General features: G+C 38.3%; 1 protein-coding gene across 5 annotated transcripts in view; it reads right to left on the bottom strand.

The window, feature by feature from the left end:
• LOC120347599 (CUB and sushi domain-containing protein 2-like) overlaps positions 1 to 23,672 on the bottom strand; it is a 234,000-nt gene that overhangs the window by 70,516 nt on the left and 139,812 nt on the right. For 3 of the 5 annotated variants that reach the window (XM_078117625.1, XM_078117627.1, XM_078117628.1), the window contains 6 exons: positions 7,189 to 7,250; positions 6,852 to 6,891; positions 6,453 to 6,578; positions 6,144 to 6,251; positions 2,777 to 2,950; positions 1,329 to 1,502 (listed from right to left, as the gene is read on the bottom strand). In XM_078117625.1, the coding sequence (XP_077973751.1) occupies positions 1,329 to 1,502; positions 2,777 to 2,950; positions 6,144 to 6,251; positions 6,453 to 6,578; positions 6,852 to 6,891; positions 7,189 to 7,250 (684 nt within the window). Of the gene's footprint in view, positions 1 to 1,328; positions 1,503 to 2,776; positions 2,951 to 6,143; positions 6,252 to 6,452; positions 6,579 to 6,851; positions 6,892 to 7,188; positions 7,251 to 9,429; positions 9,549 to 23,672 lie in introns of those variants that run through there. The other 2 variants (XM_078117629.1, XM_078117626.1) reach the window with 2 other exon arrangements.

A 23,672-nucleotide genomic window follows, 5' to 3' on the forward strand; every position in this document is an offset into this window, starting at 1 on the left:
GAGGTCGTTGTTCACCATATTAGGTAAGTAATATTAATTAAGTCATCTTATTCTAGAATATTGATTTATTCTGAATATCCTATCTCTAGTCAGAAGTTAAGCACTCACTTAGAAGTAAGAGAGACTCAAGTTGAAAAGTTATCAGCTCTCACTTAAAAGTAAATAAAGCTCATCTCTGACCATAGTTATAAAAACTAACTCAGAAGTAAAGCAGACTCAACTCTGAGCAAGGTTACAGGCACTCACTCAGAAGAAGAATAGACTCATTTGTAAGCAAAGTTATGACAACTCACTCAGAAGTAAAAGAGACTCATTTGTAAGCAAAGTGATGAGAACTCACTCAGAAGTAAAGGATATTCAGCTCTGAGCAAAGTCAAGAGCACTCACTCGAAAGTAAAAGATATTCATCTCGGAGCAAAGTCACGAGAACTCACTCAGAAGTAAAGTGGACTCATCTGTAAGCGTTTCATATAGAAACAATACCTGTAACGTCATCATCTCTGTATTCTCTCTGAAATGTTCCATTAACTCTCGTGTAGCTGCATGTAGGGTTGGTTGAAGATTCAAAATCACAAGTAAGATCGTCTGAAAAACACAAAACAACTTTTTTAGAGTCAGAGCCTCGTATACTGGCCTAAACTGAATATTGTTTTATGTAAATGTACAGTCGTATGAAATTCACAATCGACATCGGGTTGAAACAATTTTAATACCGACTCAGATTTGAAGTCCAAAGATAATCAAATGTTGGAATGTCAGACTTTTAATGGTGACAAGTCAAAATTATCTATAAAAATTCCAAAAGCAAGTTTGCTAAACAGTCTATTTAGGGAGGCTTGCATAGATTGGACTTAATAGCAAACTTCTTTTAAATAAGAGTCAGATTAGGATTAGACGCTCCCGAAGTATGCGAACCAAGATGGTGGACACCGGAGCGTAGTATGTGGACCAGGTTAGGGTTAGGCCATAATTTTATGTACCAATACTACGGGATGTTGGATTTAGAAATAATTATTAGTTATTTGTTTCAGATACACAGACTAGATGGTGAGGAAGCCGTAAACGACCAGCGGTTACATGATAGCTAGCGAGGGAAAACACCTTGGAGTAATTGGAAGTGCGATTACAAAGAAACTCAAACTTAGCACGAAGCACCAAGCACCGAACACTTTGAATCTCGAAGAATTATCCACTTTTAAACAGCGCGATTATGTGATAGCGAGGGGTCCAGCAATACTCTCGCACATAATTATCCCTTAATGGAACCACCGAACACCTCGGAGTTTGGAAAATTATCCATGATTAAACAGCGCTATGTGAACACTTACCTACGCAAGTGGGCACCTCACCCCAGGTTCCATTTTCTCCGCATTTTCCAATGTTTGATCCTTGAAGAACGTATCCAGCATTGCATGAATATTCGATAGTCTGATTGACCTCTAAGGCAGTTGCGGTGTCTACAGTCCCGTTGTCTGGAGCTTTAGGGGCTGGGCAGGTACGTACTGTAATAGAATATTGAAACAAGTATTGGAGAAAGTTGTGGAAATTTTTTATGACTACATACAGAAATTAAATTTGTTTTTAAACTTAAATAAAAGATCTAAACAATGTCAGCAACCATTCAATTTGCAAAAAAAACGTCACCCACCCTCTCTTCTATAGTTTCGTACTTGAGGTACTAAACTACACGAAACCCTAATTTTTCACAGTGTGGTGACCAAACTTCACAACAGACATGGTTTTTGGAGCGAGGGCCAAAAATATTTCCCACCTGATCTGGCGGGCCATAAAAGTGTGACGTAAAAAGTCACATTTTATGAATAATATTTACAGTGTTACAAAAGCAAAAGTGGAAACAATAGGCCTCGTGTCAAACTAAATTAAATAGCAATCTCAACAAATTCCTTGAGCTATTTTTAACTGAAACAGTAAAATTTGGTTTTATTTTGGGGGACCAGATGAAATTACCCATCAGGCCTGATTTGTCCCGCAAGCCGCAGATTGCCCATGTCAGATTATTAAGATACTGGATGGGGAAAACTACAACTCGTCACAGCCTTTCGTGCGGTCAATCAGGTCTTGGAGAAATTTGTGGAAACTACATACAGAAATTAGATTTGTTTTTTAAACTTAAGATGAAACACTCCCAAAATTAATGTCAGAGTAAAAAAATAATGTTTGGGGTCAAAGGTCAAACGTCCATTTTTGCCCTTGATTCAAAGTATTTTTTTTAGCCAGCAATTTAATGCGAATGTATCAAACAGTACCGGTATTTATAGTCGCACAAACACTCTTAAAATCAATAGCAAAGTATAAAAATATTGTTGGGGGTTAAAGATCAAACGTCCATTTTTGCTCTGATTCAACAATTTTTTATCCAATAATTCTACGAGGATGTATTGAACAGCATAGCATCTAAAGTCAAAGTCAGTTGCACGCGGGCGCAGTCGTTTTGCGTGCCGTTAGCTATAATTGCACACAGGGTATTCTGATTTGCATGTGAGAATTTCTGATTGCACGCCCGATTTCTCGTTCAAAAAGGCCTTGAAATCCAGACTGGTGACATTACCCGTTCATGTTGGGTTTAGAGATAATTACTAGTTAATTGTTTCAGATACACAGACTAGATGGTGAGAAAGCCGTAAACGACCAGCGGTTATGTGATAGCGAGGGGTCCAGCAATACTCTCGCACATATTTAATCCCTAATGGAACCACCGAACACCTCGGAGTTTGGAAAAATATCCACGATTAAACAGCGCTATGTGAACACTTACCTACGCAAGTGGGCACCTCACCCCAGGTTCCATTTTCTCCGCATTTTCCAATGTTTGATCCTTGAAGAACGTATCCAGCATTGCATGAATATTCGATAGTCTTATTGACCACTAAGGCAGTTGCGGTGTCTACAGTCCCGTTGTCTGGAGCTTTAGGGGCTGGGCAGGTACGTACTGTAATATAATATTGAAACAAGTATTGGAGAAAGTTGTGTAAATTTTTTATGACTACATACAGGAATTAAAATTGTTTTCAAACTTAAATAAATAATCTAAACAATGTCAGCAACCATTCAATTTGCAAAAAAAACGTCACCCACCCTCTCTTCTATAGTTTCGTACTTGAGGTACTAAACTACATGAAACCCCAATTTTTCACAGTGTGGTGACCAAACTTCACAACAGACATGGTTTTTGGAGCGAGGGTAAAAAATATTTCCCACCTGGTCTGGCGGGCCATAAAAGTGTGACGTAAAAAGTTACATTTTATGAATAATATTTACAGTGTTACAAAAGCAAAAGTGGAAACAATAGGCCTTGTGTCAAAACTAAATTAAATAGCAATATCAACAAATTCCTTGAGCTATTTTTAACTGAAACAGTAAAATTTGGTTTTATTTTGGGGGACCAGATGAAATTACCCATCAGGCCTGATTTGTCCCGCAAGCCGCAGGTTGCCCATGTCAGATTATTAAGATACTGGATGGGGAAAACTACAACTCGTCACAGCCTTTCGTGCGGTCAATCAGGTCTTGGAGAAATTTGTGGAAACTACATACAGAAATTAGATTTGTTTTTTAAACTTAAGATGAAACACTCCCAAAATTAATGTCAGAGTAAAAAAATAATGTTTGGGGTCAAAGGTCAAACGTCCATTTTTGCTCTGATTCAACTATTTTTTTAACCAGCAATTTTAGGCGAGTACCGGTATTTAAAGTCGCACAAACACTTCTATTGTGGTGACCCATCGTTGTCACGCGTAAAATTGGAAAAAAAAATATAAATAAAAAACTTAAAATAAAAGTGAAATAAAAAAATAGTTGTGAAAAAACATAAAAAAAAATTAAAATGAAAAGCAAAAAAAAAATTAAAAATAAAAACGTAAATAAAAAGGTTGACAACGATGGGCCGCCTCGTGGCCCATCGTTGTCACACGTTTTCACTTTGAGAAAATTTGCTTCTGCTTGAGACCAACACTGTCATGCGTAATCCTACGCGCACAAACGGTGTTCCCTGGGTTTCTAACTCACTACTGCCTTTGTAACACTGTAAATATTGTTCATAAAATGTAACTTTTTACGTCACACTTTTATGGCCCGCCAGACCAGGTGGGAAATATTTTTGGGCCTTGCTCTAAAAACCATGTCCAAGTCTGGTCACCTTATTGACCTATGTAAAAATTGTTTTGCTACAGCACTAGAATACTTGAAGTGCGAACCCACTCCCCCCTGTAAAAAGAAAGTTACATTTTATGAACAGTATTTACAGTGTTACAAAAGCAAAAGTGGAAAACAATAGGCCTCATGTCAAAACTAAATTGAATGGCAATCTCAACAATATCCTTGGGCTAAATTAGGTTTTATTTTGGTTGTGGCATAATCAAGTGGGCCAGATTAAATTACCCAACAGGCAGACAGGCCGTATTTGGCCCGCAGGTCGCCCATGTCAGATTAAAATCCTGGACGGGGGAAACTACAACCCCATAGCGTTTTGCCTTTTTTGTTGCGTCAGTCAAGTCTTGGAGAAAGTCTGAAAGTTGTGAAAACTACATACAGAAATTAGATTTGTTTTTAAACTCAAAAATATCCCGTCATTTTGTCCGATAAAACAAACACTTCCATGTGTCTCACAAACGTGGGGCGTCTGGCACCACGTCAGGGGCGCAGCCAGCGGGAGGGGGTTACATGGGTCGAATGGGCCCCTCCACAAAGCTTGTTCGATTCGGGATTATCGTAGAGTGGAAGTGGTGACTCTTCTACGGCCCATGGGCCAGGGCCATCAGACTATACAGCTATAGGCCACGGCCCATCGAGTTGTGTGAAGGGACTATTCACTTGGTCCCCGAACTCATAATAGAACTATAATGCTGTAATGTGAAAAATCTGAACAAAATTTCGTCCTAACCCTAACGTGGTACACATACTACAGGAGTATCCTTTTCTGTTGCTTGGTATTTTGCTTTATTTTTATATAAAGGCTTATCGTAGTAAAAAAATTTGGTGGCATCCCGCGACTTTTTTTTTGGTTTGAATATTGACAATTTTGTAAAAAAATTAAAAATTTGGGTCTCGTGTAGTTTCGTGCCTTCTAGGGGGGGTTCCATAGCAAAACAATTTTTTGAAATGTCTATCCTAACCCCCATCTGACTCAGTACGCCATCCAAAAATTAAATCACTACGACATCACAATCATGTCATAGAGCTTGCCAAATATACGCACGATCGATCGAAATGGCATTGGCGCCGACGATAAAGAAATGACTGACGTTGTCGATCTCTCTCCTATTGGAATCGTTGCAACGAGAAAACGAGAGAAATAACTGTTCGATTTCGGTTGCTCGTTTGCGCGTCTTGGATGGCAGTTCCTATAGTTTGAAGGGCTCTATTACGTCACTGTTCCTATAGTTTAGTCCCACAAGATGGCGTACATAGTCTGAGCGTTGCCTCGCTTTATGACCTTCTGACCTTTGGTGATGTCGTTTCGCTGTGAGATTCGAGAAATCGCGGTCTGGTATAGTTGAGTACCAAAAGGACTTCTAGTGGGCGTAGCATAACTATTTTGGCATGTGGCATTCCTCCCTCTGTCATCCAAATTTAAACCATTATATACGTCATCCAAAAAAGACCCGCCAAAATATACGAACGTTTTCGCAAGAATTTATATTTTTTTGGATGACGTAGTCAGATGATGGTCAGGAATGACCACTGCCAAGTTGTTATGCTACGCCCGAAGTACTTGTTGTACTAAACTACTTTACACGCCGATTTCTCGAATCGCAGAGCGAACGACAGCACCAAAGGTCAGAAGGTCATAAAGTGAGGCACGCTCAGACTATGTACGCCATCTTGTGGGAATAAATAAAATCATTTTTCAAGAATAATCTTTTAGGCGAATGTTAATAACTTATAATCAAGTAAATACACTTAGTGTTTTTGTGATACGTTTTCACATCTTACTCTGAGCAAGGCGCCAGAGAAGACAATTACTAGTACATAAGGATGTACTTTTCTTGGAAGTGTCACAATTTACCTTTACTGGACCTCAGGTGTTGAGGAATTCCTACTTAAAATATTTGACGCGTACTAGAAAGCGCTTAGAGGAGAAATATTTTCCGAGTGAAAAACGAGAAAGAGGAGGCCACACCAACCTGTACTCTGTTCGACTTTTGTAGTTTGTGGGCGAAAAGTAGAGAAAAAAGCTTCCTTAGTTGACCACGGGGATGTAGCAGGGGCGGTAGTTTTCTTGTCTTTGTATCCTGTGTGAAAAAGTGAGTTTAAATTACAATTTTAAAGCAAGATTCATAGTTTTAAGTGCTTTAAGGAAAGAATGAGATACTGATTGGCAGTGCAAACTTTTTGTTTTTCAACGTTTTCGCATAATCGCCGTATTACTAATTACTATGACTGAAGAGGACTTTTTGTTCTAGTGCATGCTTGACAGACTTAGATTTTCTTACCCTGGGGAGTGGTCGTTTCTTTGACATCTACAACCGAGGGCTGCACTGAGTTCGTACTTAAATCTTCCAACCTCTTTTGTAATTGATCGAGCATACTTTCCGTCTCGTGTACTTGTTCCGTTAAAGCTGGGAAACATAAACATAAACAAATATTAAATTGAGCCATCAGTTTCACAGTTCATTATCAGTGAATTTTTTGTTGGAAGATATGTACCCTCTCTCTCTGGGTAAAAATAAGTATATGAGACGGGTATTGCTAAACTACACGTCATGATTCAATTCTTCAAAATGGCGCAATAAAAATATAAAATAATTGAATTTTTTTAATAAAACGATTGTTTGACAAATAAGAAAACATAGCAAACGTTTTTCGAAGAAAACTATATTGTGGACACGAACCTTCCAGAGCCTCCTCTTGTTCTTTTGTGCACTGTCTCTCCTGAAATAGAACAAGAGAGTAATATTTTAATATACGGATATGAAGGCTGCACATCCGTGCAGTAAGGGCTCAGCAGAGCAAGTGTTATCATATGCCGTGAAAAAGTGTCTCCATGAATTAAATGAAAAACGTAAAATCTGGGATGAGGTATCGATTAAGATGAGTTTCGGTACTTATAGAATGATGGAAGAAATTTCTAGAAAATTCAATTTTCTCATTTTATTTTCAGATTGCAAACAAAACAGTTCAATTCCTGCAATAATACCACCAGTATGAAACTACTACTACAGCTCTCACCGTATTAACGTCTCTCCAAGTAGGTTGATCGTCGCAAATCATAGGCATCCAGCATTGCTCACCTGTTAAGAGGAAATTAGAATTAGAGTCGAGCGAAATAACAGTTTAAAAATAAGTTTATGACAGATAAACGAAAGTTATGTTACTGAACTTTTTTCATAACGAGACTAGTTCAGTACCTATTTCCTTATGGCGCGCATTCGCTCATTCCATATTTAATTTCATACTGCTACCCACGTCATGCGAACGCACTATTTTCCTCGATGATGATTGGTCGAATCAAATTTGTAAAATTACGCCCGCCATTGGGAAACCTAACAATGTTTAGCGGTCTTGCGGGCGTGGGCGAAAATCCGACCGATCACCGCAATTCAATTTCTGGTTTCTGAGAATCGTTTCAATTTTTCTAGCAAGCAATAAACTCGGGAAAGTTGAATTTCCTCCTAGTTTGCTGCTACCTCTATACGCCTTTTTACCCGAACAAGACTCTCTGTGAACGAACGGCCACTAATACGTAATGTTGATTCGGCATTGCTTAATCAGTTAACAACACCCTGGGTGAGGTGGTGGGTATGAAGTTGAACCCAACATTCTAACTCGCGATGCCAGAATATCTGAGTCAAACGCTTTACCAATGGGCCACCACACCCGCTAATCTATAAGCGATTTTTCACTTCTAAACATTTGAGTGTACGTGACGATATTTAAAATGTAAGTTTAAAAACAAAATAATCCTTTCATAGGAGATTTCGAAGCCAAAAAAAGTTTTACAATGAAGGAGGGATCATTTAGTAAGATCCACGGTCAGGACGGAATTTCGACGATAAGAGGCCCTAGGCTGCGCTGTTTGTGAGGCTCCTCTTATATTATGGCGTCATAAATGAATCGCGTGGCATTTTAGCTGCTGGCAAAATACGTAGCAAATAGTCCAAGTAGATTGGGTAGTTGATTTGGAAACTCTGGCCGTAACAAAATACCACGAAACCGGAGCACCGTTTCTCACATTTATACAAATTCATTATTTCACAGCTTTTAATTTTCAAAACGGTAAATATTCGGGACGAGAATTTATTTGATTAATATCTGCTTTAAAAAATAAATTCTAACCCTGTTTTACTCTGGAACAATCCTTTACAATTTAAAAACGACTTGAAACTAATAATAGTTTTAAAATGGAATGCCGAGGCCCCTAAGATTTGAGGCCCATATTCTTTAGCTTACGTTGCCTGGTAAATCCGGCCTTTTTACGGTACAGCAACGCATTCAATACGTGGCAAAATAAACGAGGTGTTCGAGGGAAAAAGCCATCAGATAAAATATCATTGGTTTTAAAAATAAATGTCGGTTTGACCGTCATCGAAAGACCGAGGTTTGTCATAGCATTACACCGCCATACCGGCTTCCTCTACGTCGTAATAAATAAATATTCCCCCAGATACAAATATGCCAGCCGTGACGCGAGAAACAGATAAGAAATTTGTCAATAGAACTATGTCAATTCACAGTGTCGCCATGCCACATATATTAGCTAAAGCGCTGATCAACGGGTGTTCCTCGAAGTATTCGTACCAAGATGGCACACAACCTGAACATAGTATGTGTACCAGATCGAGGTTGTTCAGGTTGTGCGTCATCTTGGTACGAATACTCCCGGAGCGCCAAAAATTGTGCGAAAAGGCAATGAAAAAACACTTTATTTCTCGAATTTAACAAATTTTAACATCTTATAAATGTACTCGTTAATCTGGATTCGATAGTTAGAAGAGAATAAAGCGTTCATGCCGTTTAAATATTAATGGCCTGATTTTTAGAGTCTTCATATAATTTTTAGATAACTAACCCTCTGTACAAATCAATAATTTTCATGTTTGAAAATCGCTGAGGAGGTTTTCAATGTTTATTTTACTTTTTGCTTTAGTAGAATCAGCAATTAATACTACCCGATTAAAAAAACGGCGCTCCAGAAGTATGTGCACCAAGATGGCGGACACCGGAACGTCGTATGTGTGCCAGGTTAGGCCATAATTTTTAACCTAATCTGGTATACATACGGCGTTTCGGTGCCTACCATCTTGCTGCACATACTTCTGGAGTGCCAAAAACAGCGTTAACACTATGGAATAAAGTAAGGAGTACCTCACCAGCTGGTATTAAATATTCGAAGAAAATACTACAGTGCGCCCCAAAAAACAAAACACAGGCAAGCAAGCAAACCAACAAAGCACGCACGGTTATACTGACCTTTAATCAATAAATACGCCTCCACCAACAGTATTAGTCCGATGAAACTGGGTCGAATCGGAATCTGCATTTCGAATGCAAAAATTTCGTCTTTTTTTTTCTTCAATGAGAGTCGATGTTCGACCGATGTAGGTTAAAATGAAGCTTCAGTCTATTTGCATCGGAATATATCTCATGCAAGCTCACTCACTACTCTAAAACGGAAAGATAAATTGTTTTCTCTCTTTTAAATTTTAGGATACGTGTTGCGTCACAAAAAAGAGAGTTCGTTAAATGCTGCTCTTTCTATCTTTATGAAACGATGACGACGACGTCACAACCACGCCCGTCAGAGCAGTATTTGGTGGAATTTTGCGCGCTATGGCGATATATTATATATGCGCGATATATTAGCCGCCACCATGTTTCCTAATTTATGAGAATACAGGCCAAACATGTCTTGCCCGCTCCCAATATTGCGGGGCCCTTGGCGAAACGGATTTTGCTGGCGCATTCTGGGTAGATATAAGTATATTAACTAAAAATTAAAAGTTTAGGCTTAGTAATGATTCTGAATTCCTAGCCTTCACCCTAACTGGATATTTACTGATTATTTTATTTTGAGCGGTGGCGGATAATTTTTTTTTTTTTTGACCAAAATTTCCTTCTCTAATGTTTTCAATGCACGGCCCTATTTTCTTAGCGTAATGCACGAATCGTCACCAAGATCGTGGCGTTTGGTAACTATCGGTGTCAAAAGTCTGATGCTTCTGGTCTCGGAATTTCCTCTCGAATAACAGTTTAGCGGTGTTCACCAGTCGAATATAGGATTTCGGAGGTCGAATATAGAATTTTGAACGTCGAATATAGGATGTTGGACGTCGAATATAAGATTTTGGACGTCGAATATAGGATTTCAAACGTCAAATATAGAATTTTGAACGTCGAATATAGGATTTTGGACGTCGAATACTCGGTTCACCTGCTTTGGAAAAGCAGAACAAGAAATCGCCACCTTGAACGCCGCGTCGCCAACTTCCAGTCGTTATGAAATAGAGATTTGAACAACCTTGGATTCGCTACACGCAAAGCTTGTAAAGTAACTTTAATCATGATTTTGTACCAAGTTAAAAAGCTAGTAAAAGGATAAAACGACTTCTTGGTTGTACAAAGTTATTATTATTTTTTTTTATTTATCCGCGAAATTTTTGAAGCGACTTCTGGCTGATTCGAGCAAGTCAGTATGCCGTATTTTACGGACCACAAGGCGCACACAAAATCCTTTTATGAACCAGTTACACAAATGTATGGATCAGCTAAAGCTACACTCAACACTAGTTCTGATACCGGCTGCGTCTTTTAACTCAGTGCAAATTATGTACGGAGAAGCCTCAGCCCTCGCATTTAATGACGGTGCCCCCTAACCCCGGTACCCACCCCGGTTCGCCATATATCAATGTAAGGTAGCAGATGTCACATGAACTTGTTCGGCGTTACGTGAGTTGATTTCATAGATGGGCAAGCGATTTGAGTCGCATATGTCTGTTCAGTTGATCACAATATTCCATGGCCATGTGTTAGTGCGATGAACTTATGTTTGTGCCACAGTTGAACTAGGATAAATAAGTTAGATTGGCTTCCAAATGGATGTATAGACCTTTGCCCCAAGCCTGGCACTAGATAACATTTATCAAATATGTAGGTATGGTATAGCATATGACGCTGAAAACCTGATCATCAAAACTTCCTGTGCAATTCCAGCTACAGATCGCTCAACCTAATTTTCTTTGTATTGTTCAGAGGTGACGCCATGATTTCAAAGTATCGCATTTCCAAAACTCAATCGTGATTATACGAGATCATTATCGTTTAAAAAATCGCGAAAGCTCACGTCAATCATTTACTTTCTGGGCAAACAGCCCATTAACACTAAATATATCACTAAGATGTTCTGATTATAATTTTAATCAAAGTCTTCATTATATTTTCAAAAATTGACATATCACACGTAGTCGAAATGCATTGAAATACCGCGATTCAGGGACTAAAACGAGTTGGATTTTGCTACTATGAAAATTTGCAATGTTTACGCTTTATCATGTGATTTGTCAAGAGTCGGAATTTCATTGACGAAAAAATTACTTAAAAATTTTGATAAATTGAAAAAAACATTAATTTTACCTTCCACACATGGCACTTATTTACGGCGATTGCTCTGAATAAGGCCTTACATCAACTACCGCTGATAGGTAACGGCTACTAGTATTCGGGAATTATGCCCAAGTATGTGAACCAAGATGGCGGACACCGGAACGTAGTATGTGTACCAGGCTACGGTTTGGCCATAATTTTATTCCAATTTTCCTTGTTTCAGCTCTATTACGAGTTTGGGGACTAGACAAGTGACTCTCTCGTAGAATTTGTACTTAAAATTATGGCCTAACCTTAACCTGGTATACACACTAAGTTTCAATGTCCGCCATCTGGGTTCACATACTTCGGGAATAACTTATTGGGTGCATTGGGGGTAAACCTAGTAATCTGAGTAAAGAGCTAAAGAGGTAATAAGCGCTAGTATAAAGTGATATAGTGGCATTCGAGTAAGATTCCCCCTTGTAATTCCCACACATGGTAGATTTCCCACAAAAATATTGTTCGCGTGTGTTTCATCCGGGCTACCTGTGTCTGCTTAAATTATGATTATATGAACGTTAGCCTAGCTGTTGTAAATGAACTTTTTTTTTTTCATATTGAGTTCGGCCCAGTAACCAAGTCTTTTACTTGTAAGGGCCCACTCGGAAACATTATTGCCCACCCCTGGACGTTAGTCAATCAAATTTAAAATCGGAGTACCGAATCACGTGACAATATTTGTGACATACCGAATATTTAAAAGTATGGAAAAAAGTTTGTGTGAGTATGGACGAAAAGGTTGCACAATCACCTACATTTCTAGCTCCCGTGTGTGTGATCATTGCCTGATTCATTATTATTATTCAAAACACGCAACCTTATTTTCTAAAATTAATTTGTGTGAAATATACGACGCGTTGCACCATAGAATTTCCATATGTCTCACGAAAATATGACGACATAATAGATTACCCGTTTCCCCCGCGCTCAAGCGCCCTGAGCGAAATAGGCGCCAAAATAGGTTCTAAGCTTGATTTTAGATACACCTAGCATCGCAGTTTGTTATGTAATAAAATTAATAATTATATTAGTTAGGTGTTAAAATTCCCGAGAAATAATAACAAGCCCGGCTTATAACATGTAATTTGCAACTGATAGTGACTAATGAAGTTACTTGTTCATCTAGCATATGGCATTGTATGAATGGCTACCTATGTCTTGTTACACAAAAAACATGGGGAAATCACTGGATGTGCCGCGAATATTTAAAGTGCTCATTAGTGTGCCGAGATATGAAAAGGGTTGGGAATCGCTGGGCCGTAGCTGTTGTAATTAAACTTTATTTTAATTTTGAGGTTAAAGAGTCCGGCCCAACAACCAAGTCTATTATCTGCAGGTGGCCCACTCGGAAACATTATTGCCCACCCCTGGACGTTAGCCAATCAAATTTAAAGTCGGAGTACCGAATCACGTGTCAATATTTGTGACATACAGAATATTTAAAAGTATGGAAAAAAGTTTGTGTGAGTATGGACGAAAAGGTTGCACAATCACCTACATTTCTAGCTCCTGTGTGTGTGATCATTGCCTGATTCATTATTGAGTAAATACCATAAACACTAATTAAACTTTATTCCCACTTTTAGAATCCATGCTCTCAACGCATGATAGCTGTCAACAAAAAAAGTAAATTTGCCCCACATCTCACTGTTAGAGTTGTCTTTGCCACAGCTATTTCCGGGTGATTGACGTCGGTACAATAATTTAGAAGGCGCAATGGCCAAACTGTTGAAGCGTTCGACTTAATATATATTATACTAAGCTTGTTAGGGTCTTTCGCTCCGAATAAGGCCCTGTGCAAGCAGCCATTGATATCTAACGATATTTAACGGGCTATTGTCATTTGGAAGGACCGGGATTATCCAGGGTTGACAGAGACTTCGAAATATACGTAACCTTATTTGCTTAAAATAATTTGTGTAAAATATTAGACGCGTTGCGTTATGGAATATCTCGTATATCGTTTCGAATATCTCACATTGAATAGTTTTCTCTATTACGTTGTCTCATTTATTGGCGGTTGGCGCATCCTGCTGAGCGGATACGCTTACCATCACATCTCTGGTTACCCTGTGTGGAGGCGAGAGGATTTCTGGGTGGTTTAATTCAACGCTGGTAGGTTACAGCTTTCTCCATCATTGAGTCCATGCATATGAAAACAAATAATAGCTAACTAATCTCATATTTTATGTGGACTGGTAATTGGACGATAGGCCGTGGATCGCCATATGATTAGTCCGTCTTATCGACTTTCTTCTCCTCCGAATTCAATATTTAATAAATCCCATGTTATGATTTCGAAGTTTGACATGAATAATGGAAATATATTCCGAATTTGTGTTATCAAAACAGGTATTGAAGAACTTTAAACAATAAACGTAACCTCATTTGCTTAAATTATTTTGTGTAAAATATGGTGCGAAAATAAGCTAAAAATCTCCGTGGCAACTCAAAATTAAATAATTTTAAAAGCGTTTTTAAAATATGGCTTCAATAAAAAAATTAGGGAATTCATCTCGAACTTTGGCTGCCCAAAAAGATGACGACATTTTGGAATTTTTTTCTGATTAGATTCGAATAATTTACTATTTGATTCGGTTTGAATATTCGATTCCAAGTGCCCAGCCCTCGTTAGAACCAGACCTGTGGAGTGGGAGTTTACTGTAGTCAGTGCCGGAGTCGTATTTTCAATTTTCCGGAGTCGTGAGATGGATTTGAAATTCTGAATTCTTCGTGGTCAAAAATAGAAGTTCCAGAATTTCAGTGGTTATTGTAAAGTCAAATTTCCATTAAGAAGTCAGAAAGCTTCAAGTTTTCCAAGCGCTTCTAACTGTCTATTGAAGAAGGCTTGCACACGGTATGTTTTAATGTTAAAATATGAATTTTCGGTGTTCGGGTCTCCTCATCCTAAAATCGGGTAATATGAAGGAGATTTATATTGTTTCTAAATCCAAGTTAATACCAAAATGCTTGCTTATTAGTTATTATTTGAAAAATTCGTTTATGACAGTAGAATATGTCTCACGAAAATATGACGCCATAATAGATTCCCCGTTTTCCCCGCGCTCTGAGAAAACTTTGAAAAATAGACACCAAAATAGGCTCTAAGCTTGATTTTAGATTTAGATTTTTTGTTAATTAGGTGTTAGAATTCCCGAGAAATAAATAACAAGCACGGCTTTCAACAAGTAATTTTCAACTGATAGTGACTAATGAAGTTACTTGTTCATCTAGCATATGGCATTGAATGGCTACTTATGTCTTGTTACACAAAAAACATGGGGAAATCACTCGATGTGCCGCGAATATTTAAAGTGCTCATTAGTGTGCCGCGATATAAAAAGGGGTAGGAACCGCTGGGCCGTAGCTGTTGTAATTAAACTTTTTTTTTATAATATTGAGTTCAAAGAGTCCGGCCCAGAAACCAAGTCTATTATCTGCAGTTGGCCCACTCGGAAAAATTATTTCCCACCTCTGGACGTTAGCCAATCAAATTTAAAATCGCAGTACTGAATCACGTGACAATTTTTGTGACATACAGAATATTTAAAAGTATGGAAAAAAGTTTGTGTGAGTATGAACGAAAAGCTTGCACAATCACCTATATTTCTAGCTCCCGTGTGTGTGATCATTGCCTGATTCATTATTGAGTAATTACCATAAACACTACTTAAACTTTATTCCCACTTTTAGAATCCATGCTCTCAACGCATGATAGCTGTTAACAAAAAAAGTAAATTTGCCCCACATCTCACTGTTAGAGTTGTCTTTGCCACAGCTATTTCCGGGTGATTGACGTCGGCACAATGTTTTAGAAGGCGCAATAACCAAGCTGTTGAAGCGATCGACTATATATTATACTAAGCTTGTTAAGGTCTTTCGCTCCTAACAAGGCCCTGTGCAAGCAGCCATTGATATCTAACGATATTTAACCGGCAATTGTCATTTGGAAGGACCGGGATTATCCAGGGTTGACACTGCCCCCCAATTTATTTCACCATGATGAGGTGGGGCAAGGAAATTGAACCTGAAAAAGTAATCTGTTATAGCCTACCAACACATTTAAATCCAAGCACAATGCTATCGAACCGCTCATCAGCGATTTCTACTGAAGCGACAAACATTGTTCATTGGCGCATATGGCCCGTGGGTCACAGTTTGCCCACGCCTGTTTTATTGCTTAAACATACAAAATACCACTCGGCAGAAGAATCGAGACTAGCGTAATCATACCTTGAATATATCCCGAACTTGCCTTATCAAAACACGCATTGTAGAAACTTCGAAAAAACACGCAACCTTATTTTCTAAAATTAATTTGTGCAAAATATACGACGCGTCGCACTATAGAATTTCATTTTGAATATCTCGCATTGAAATTACTTTTGGTTTTGTCTATCACATTGTCTCATTTATTGGCGGTTGCCGCATCTTGCTGAGCGGATACGCTTACCATCGCATCTCTGATTACCCTGTGTGGAGGCGAGAGGATTCCTGGGTGGTTTGATTCAACGCTGGTCGGTTACAGCTTTCTCCATCATTAAGTCCATGCATATGAAAATAAATAATAGCTGACTAATCTCATATTTAATGTGGACTGGTAACTGGACGATAGGCCGTGGTTCGCCATATGATTAGTCTGTCTTATCGACTTTCTTCTCCTCCGAATTCAATATAAAAATTCCATCTTATGATTTAGCCATCGATGAAAACATGAAAATCGACAACAATGCATTAGTCGTTACCCGAAATCTATTGCCAACATAGTCTGGTTCAGAGCAGTCGAGCCGGAATCGGTTCGAAGTTTGACATGAATAATGGAAATGTATCCCGAACTTGTGTTATCAAAACAGGTATTGAAGAACTTTAAACAATAAACGTAACCTTATTTGCTTAAATTATTTTGTGTGAAATATGGTGCGAAAATAAGATAAAAATCTCCATGTAAACTCAAAAAGAATTAATGCCGCTCCAGAAATATGTGTACCAGATGACACACAACCTGATAACCATAACCTGGTACACATACTATGTTCAGGTTGTGCGTCATCTTGGTACACATACTCCTGGAGCACCGAATTAATTTTACAAAGCGTTTTTTTACAATATGGCTTGAATAATAAAATTGGGGAATTCATTTCGAACTTTGGCTGCTAAAAAATGGCGACATTTTGAAATTTTTGTCTGAATTGATTCGAATAATTTACTATTTGGTTCCAGATCCCCAGCCCTAGTTAGAACCAGAGTTGTGGAATTGGAGTTCACTGTAGCCAATGCCAAGGCGATATTTTCGATTTTCCGGAGTCGTAGGATGGATTTGAAACTCTGAATTCCTCGTGGCCAAGAGTAGAAGTTTTAGAATTTCAGTTGTGATTGTACAAGTCAAATTTTCCCCAAGAAGCCAGAAAGCTTTAAATTTTCTGGGCGCTTCTAACTATCTTTTAAAGAAGGTTCGCCCACGGTATGTTTTAATGTTAAAATGTAAATTTTCGATGTTCGGGTCTCCTCATCCTAAAATCGGGTAATATGAAGGAGAGTTATATTGTTTCTAAATCCAAGAAATGCTTGCTTATTAGTTATTATTTGAAAAATTCGTTTATGACAGTAGAATATGTCTCACGAAAATATGCCGAACTCTTATATGACGACAGTACATTCCCCGTTATGTATAATACAAGGTATGACATCGTATTATGACTAGGGCTGGAAATGGTCGACTGGTTAATCGGTTAACCGATTTTAGATGGTTAATGGTTACGATTTATTTTAACCGTTAACTGACATCTCATGTACAAATCATCTTTATAATGTACAATTCCTTCAAAAATGATTACGTCATCACACATTTATCTTCTGTGGCGTTTAGTTCAAAAGAATATCACTAACTGTATTGGTAAGGACTCAATAAATGTGAAAAATAATTTGAAGTACCAAGATTGCTGAGTATGCAAAATTTGACAATGATGGGTTAACCAGTTAATTTTAACCAGTTACATTGTTTTTCCTAAAATTCCCAGCCCTAATTATGACAACTCACTTTTTTAATTTTTAAAGGGCAGCCTATCGCGGAAACGGAGGCCAATAGTGTCAACTAGCGACAAGGATTTTTCGAGATGAGACTAAAATGAATAAATAGCGCTCCTCACATACCGTTAGATATCAGTGGCTGACTGTACTCGGCCTTGTTCGGAGCGGAAGATGTTTATAGCCGTAATAAAAATCTATATCTATGATTTTTTATCTTCGAAGAGAGAAAAGCTGATAAGTTGGTCATAATCAACCATTTCTTTTGTAAAGTCGTTTGTGCCGTAAACAAAGACGACAATTTTCAATTATATACATATGTATTGTGACGCATCATAGGATTTATACAAATGTATTATGATGTAACATGAGAACTATTGTCTCACAATAAACGAACGATACAATGATATGCGAGTGTTAGAAACCAGAGATCATGCTTGGGTCGGGCATGCCTAAGTTGTTTGTATATGTAGCCTATCTTTGTTAGATTGTAACATAGTTAACTTAGCTTTCAGCTTTCCTAGAGGTAAAATCAGGAGAATTATTTAGTGTAGAAACTTAAAGTGTAGAGAAGTTCTTATATAGTGTTAGGTCGGGTGTAGTGTGATTTATCATAACTCGCTCTGAAATAGACCTTAGACAAGAGCATACTAATATGTAGAAGCTGTGATGTTTTTGAAATACCGAAATCTTACATCAGGAGGGACACTGGAAACAGGCTGTCCACAGAAGTCTTTAATAACTGTTGAGAATGCTCAGCTGAGAAGCATACTCGTGAGTATTTGCAGCTTTTATTTAAAAATATTCAGTAGTTTAGTAAGTAAACGAATATCTCGCCGTGTATAGATTTCTTTCACGGAAAGAACCTATGATTTGCTACTGGTACGGCGGTTAGATGCCAGACCCTCATGTCCAGATATTTGAGCATTTCTCTCGTTTGTTGCACATATCAGTATCAACAGAAAAGGTCTCATATGATAAAACGAATCTCTGTGTTCGATCAATAAATTTTAGATTATTCTGCGAGTCTTTATTACTTACGTTTATTTTAAGATTCTTTCCGCGAGTTGGCGCTTACAACCCGTGTTTATATGATCATAATCCTAATTTTTAACCACCTGTCAGATAACTGATTTTAAACCAAGTCTATTGAAGTATTTTTTAGAAACTAATTTTTGAAATTACATTAAAACTATCGGCCCCAAAGAATCGCCCCGTGGAGGGCGGAGGGTCTAGCCCAGGGTGGTCCAAGATTGGCAACTCCGCGGGCCACAAAATTATTTTTGCATTGTTCGCGGGCCACAATAGTGCCAAGAACTTTACTCATTTAACTTCGCTAGTTGCCTAAGCAAGCCATAGCACTAGTCAATTCAGTGACATTAGGGATGCAACCATATGTCAGAAGATTTTCTGGTTAATTTTATGACGAAACAACACAAAATGCGATTTTTAATTCCCCTCCGAATGTGACGCGGGCCACAGATAATGAAACGGCGGGCCACATGTGGCCCGCGGGCCTGGGTTTGGACCACCCTGGTCTAGCCCTAATTTGAGAAACCCTTTCGTAAAACGTTCTGTCTTAGAAAAGGGGATTGCAATAAATGAATGACTTTTGACTTCCGTAACATTGAACAATCAGCTAGATGCCAATCGTGACGTACAGGCACTCGTCATTCAAACAGATTTGCAAGCATGGTTGTGAACATTAGCTCGTTTTCGTTGTGGTGCGCAAGTTATTTGCCGGTCTGTAGGTGCGGTTCCAAAATTCGGGTATAAATCAAATAACTCAAAAGTTATTTTACAGCTACGGCATTTGTAGCTGAAAGCTGGGCGGACAAGCGTGGCGGATTGAAGTGTTAATAAAAGTAAAACTGCAAAAATTCTGGAGGAACTTCGGATTTTATAGCACCAGTGGTAAAATTCAGCGAGTTCGCGCGAACCTGTTTCTGGGATGTCGTGATAATTAGCGGCTCGTTTATGTTCCAGGCGTCAGCAGATACTGGGCATCGTGCAATGATTTCCCTACACCCAATAACCCCTTCCCCCTAAAGTTTCAAACTGTCAGTTAGACAGAGTTTGCTAAAATTGTAGATGGACAAAAGTGACGGGATAAGGTGGATTAAAACAACACAGAAACTTTGATGATATTTAAGCGTCAGATCTACCTCGTGTAGAGATAATACGAGGGTAAACCCCATGCTGAAGTGCGGCAGACCTTACGCTAAAATAGCACCAAAAATATATTTGGTGAAATATGAGGTTCCGCAGACGCAGATTGAACTTGAAAAAATAGTGACGCGTTCCGTCTTTAAGTTGTTCCATTATGTGCGCAGAAAACCGTTTTTTATCACAGCCATACCAACCCAAACAATTTGTCAAAGGGATCGAAGTGCCGTGACGTGACTTCTCTGGTGGAAGAGTGTATCCATTGACCACTGTTGTTAGATGACCAACATGATTGTTTGATAACAAATAGAGTATTATTCCGTCATAAGTTGGATTGTGTAAACGTAACAGTAGATTTCATTGTTAGTTTAGTATAGTTTGTTTACTCATAATAGATATGGAATTCTCAAGCGATATAGATAGTTGTTACCATAGTCTATGGTGTTACGGAGAGTACTCTATGCGAATTTCACTCCGAATAAGGCTCTGTGCAAGCTGTCTCCTATATGTAAGGAGATACTGTTTTAGGTAGAACCGGAATCTTTCCGTTTCAGCGTTGCTGCTCAATTTATTTCACTATGGCTGATGAGTATGGAATTCGAACCGAAGAGTTTTAACTAAGATGGCTGAATAGTTCCTCAACCGCTAAGCCCTAGCGACATTTTGTAGTAAAATGTGCACTGGCAGCAAGCCAACATAGCGATTTTTTTTATCTTTAGCTTCGTTTAATATCTTGTTCAGATAGACATCGTAGATAAAAAAATATGTACAATGGTCTTTATTGGACACGAAATGACCAATTGCATTGGTCAGTGGTGGAATTTTCAGTTGTAAAAAATTGTTGTTGTCGCTAGAAGGCTATTTATTAGTTTTATTCATTTCAAAAATGGCATGGTTGTAAACATTGCCTCGTTTCCGTGATTTTGCGTGTTATTTGTTTGTAAGTCTTCAGTTGTGTTTCTAAAAATTACTTATAAATCAAGTACGTTTTATCAAGTATGTTAATTGTTATTATGCCTACCGAGGAGCTATAGTTTAGTTACACTAATGAAAATTAGTACCGAAAAGGCTGCTATAGTGTATTGTGTGTTAGCAATCAGTACCCGCGGGCGACACGTGGTTGAATGATTTTTTGGCACGTCAGTGTACATAACGATCGTTTCAATATTATGTTGTTGTTCTTGTTAGTATTAATATTAATATTCTCTTTCGTCATGATGAATCGCTTTTTTCTTCAAATACTAGACCAATTGCTTTAAAATTTTCAGTGGTAAAGATTGATTTTTTTGGCCAGAAGGCTATTACTTTTACTTATTTCAAAAATTTCTGTGAACTTCAAGAGATTCGTTTTTTATGTGTCAGAATAAAAAATAGCAACACCTTGTGACGTGTCCATATATTTGAGCACAGCTCTCTTGTTGCAACGGTGAAGCACGGAATGAATTTTATATGGGTCAAGGGTTAGAATTAGAAGGTAAAGATTATAATTTATAAAAGTTGACCATAGAAACCCAGCGTATATTTACACCCCAAATCAGTTTCTATGGAAGTGCGGAACCCAATGTGGCCGCATGCATTGCATGTTCATAGGCCTTCTTTTAGAGAATCTGCTAAACTTTCCATATAAATTAGACACATCAAATATCCTTAGTAAACGAGTGTAAGTATGTGATTTTAGTATGACCTTAACCTTAACCCAGTGGGTCTCAAGCTTTTTTCAAACGACCCAAATTAAAAAAATAAATTCTCTACCCAACCCAAGGATAATCTCGCATACTGAACTGATACATGCATACTGATTTTATGGCCGCGAAATTGAATGGCTACTACAAAACAGTCATTTTTACATAATATCCATTTCAACAGAAAAAAATTGTAGTTAGTAAGTTGCACTTGTTTGGCATCAGCGAGTTTTTGAAAAGCATGGGTTCACTTGAGCAAAATAGATGCTGCTAAGTTGTAATGCTGTGATATTTCCCACGTACAAAATTCACAACAAAAATATTTGTCAGGCGACCCAAGAAGATCTTCAGGCGACCCAGTTTTGGGTCACGACCCATAAGTTGAGGAACACCATCCGCAACCCAGTGATTACAGAGCTTAAAACTGAATTCTATGAGAAAGTCTTTGTGAGAATAAACGCATACCAAAGTGTCAATTAGTTAAGCAAGGCGAGATTGCCTATCAAAGTGGCATCCGTATTTCTTTATATACGACGCTTATCCACTCTTTCCGCTTAAAGCGAGGCCACATACCAGTGGTTTTCAACTGAGGTTCCGCCAGTACAGTCCAAGAGTTCCGTAAGGTTTCATACAATTTCCTTGAGTCTATATCAATATATTTTGTTCAACTAAAATTAAAAGATCATTTTGTTTTGCCAGTATTAGGTTTGCCTGTATGAATATTTATATTTTGTGCAATTTAAACAATAAAAAAAATTAAACTATTGCATAGGGATTCCCCGAGTCTCTGGAATGTTACATCGAGGTATTACCCCACCATAAAGATTGAAAACCACCACTCCATGTCGGCCCAAACCCTTACCAGTGCCTAGTAACCAGAGTAAATGCTAAGAAAGTAACGACATTCACGTTCAAAAATTGGAGCTTCGGAAGTATGTGCACCAAGATGGCGCACAACCTGGCATCTAACCTGGTACACATGTTATGTTCAGGTTGTGCACCATCTTGGTGCACATACTTCGAGAGCACCCCAATTTGTTGCGTAACAGCTCAATAAGAGTCGTCTGCAAGTGCAAACTTGGTTTGTTTATCATTGTGGCAGAACAATGGTTTGTTTGTGATGAAACAACTACACAAATAATTTGGAAACAATGACAATTTACGACATCTGTATTTGTTCATACGCCAACAAGAACACTCGAAGCACGCGAAATTTTTTTTGAAAATTACTTCGAATTAGGCGTGGATCGATGATAAATCCTTCCATTCAGTTTCGCTTTATAGTCGGATCAGACCTGGCCTAAGTTATTGCTAGTCGATCGTGTTTATTCTTAAATTGAAAGAACTTTTATTGGTTTTCAAACGCTTAGCCTGTATTATGGGTTGTTTGTGGGATTTCAAGGGTTTTCGCGAGTGCTGAACGTGCCCGCGGTTACATAAGTGAGACAAGAAAGGGAATTGTGGGCTGTGAGATATAACGGTGTGAGACTTTAATGCAATTTAAAGCAGTGTTTTCAATTCGAGGATATTTGAAAGGGTTTGGAGATTTCATTGTACCTGTAGAGTAGGTCTCAAGAAAAGGCATTACCGAAGTATGTGAACCAAGATGGCGGGCACCGGAACGTAGTATGCGTACCAGGTTAGGCCATAATTTCAGGTACAAATACCACGGAAGTCACTTAACCCTAGCCTGGTACACATACTACATATTACGTTCCAAGAAAAATGTATGGCTGATATTGAACAAAAGTTTGTAATTTCAACTTGACAAATATACGCAAGGACTAATTTGGTCATGGATCATTTTATTGCATTGTTTACTGTACCACACTACAAGCCAAAAAAGTGTTAAGATGCCTAAATTTAAATTTTCGGAGGGGTGGAAGTATACAAGCGCACAATTTTGTTTTTGAGGGGGTGCACCTGGCTACGCTTATGCTACAAACGAGATTTTTGTCTCAACCAGAATTTCAAAGAAGCCGAGGCGACATAGATTGATGAACATGGAATCACCTTTTGTTTCCATGTTGAGTGTTGGTTTAGCTTGACCACCCTGGAATGGCTCAAGACGTGAAGTATCGCCCGGTTAGTCGCACTCAATGTCATAAAGAATTGCTCAAAATATACAGGCAGATTTGAAATGTCTTTGATGAGGTTATAATTTCATCTTGGGGAAAGAAAGTTGATAAGACAGTGCCT

This window comes from Styela clava, chromosome 11 (assembly GCF_964204865.1).
Source record: "Styela clava chromosome 11, kaStyClav1.hap1.2, whole genome shotgun sequence".
NCBI classification, from domain to species: domain Eukaryota; kingdom Metazoa; phylum Chordata; class Ascidiacea; order Stolidobranchia; family Styelidae; genus Styela; species Styela clava.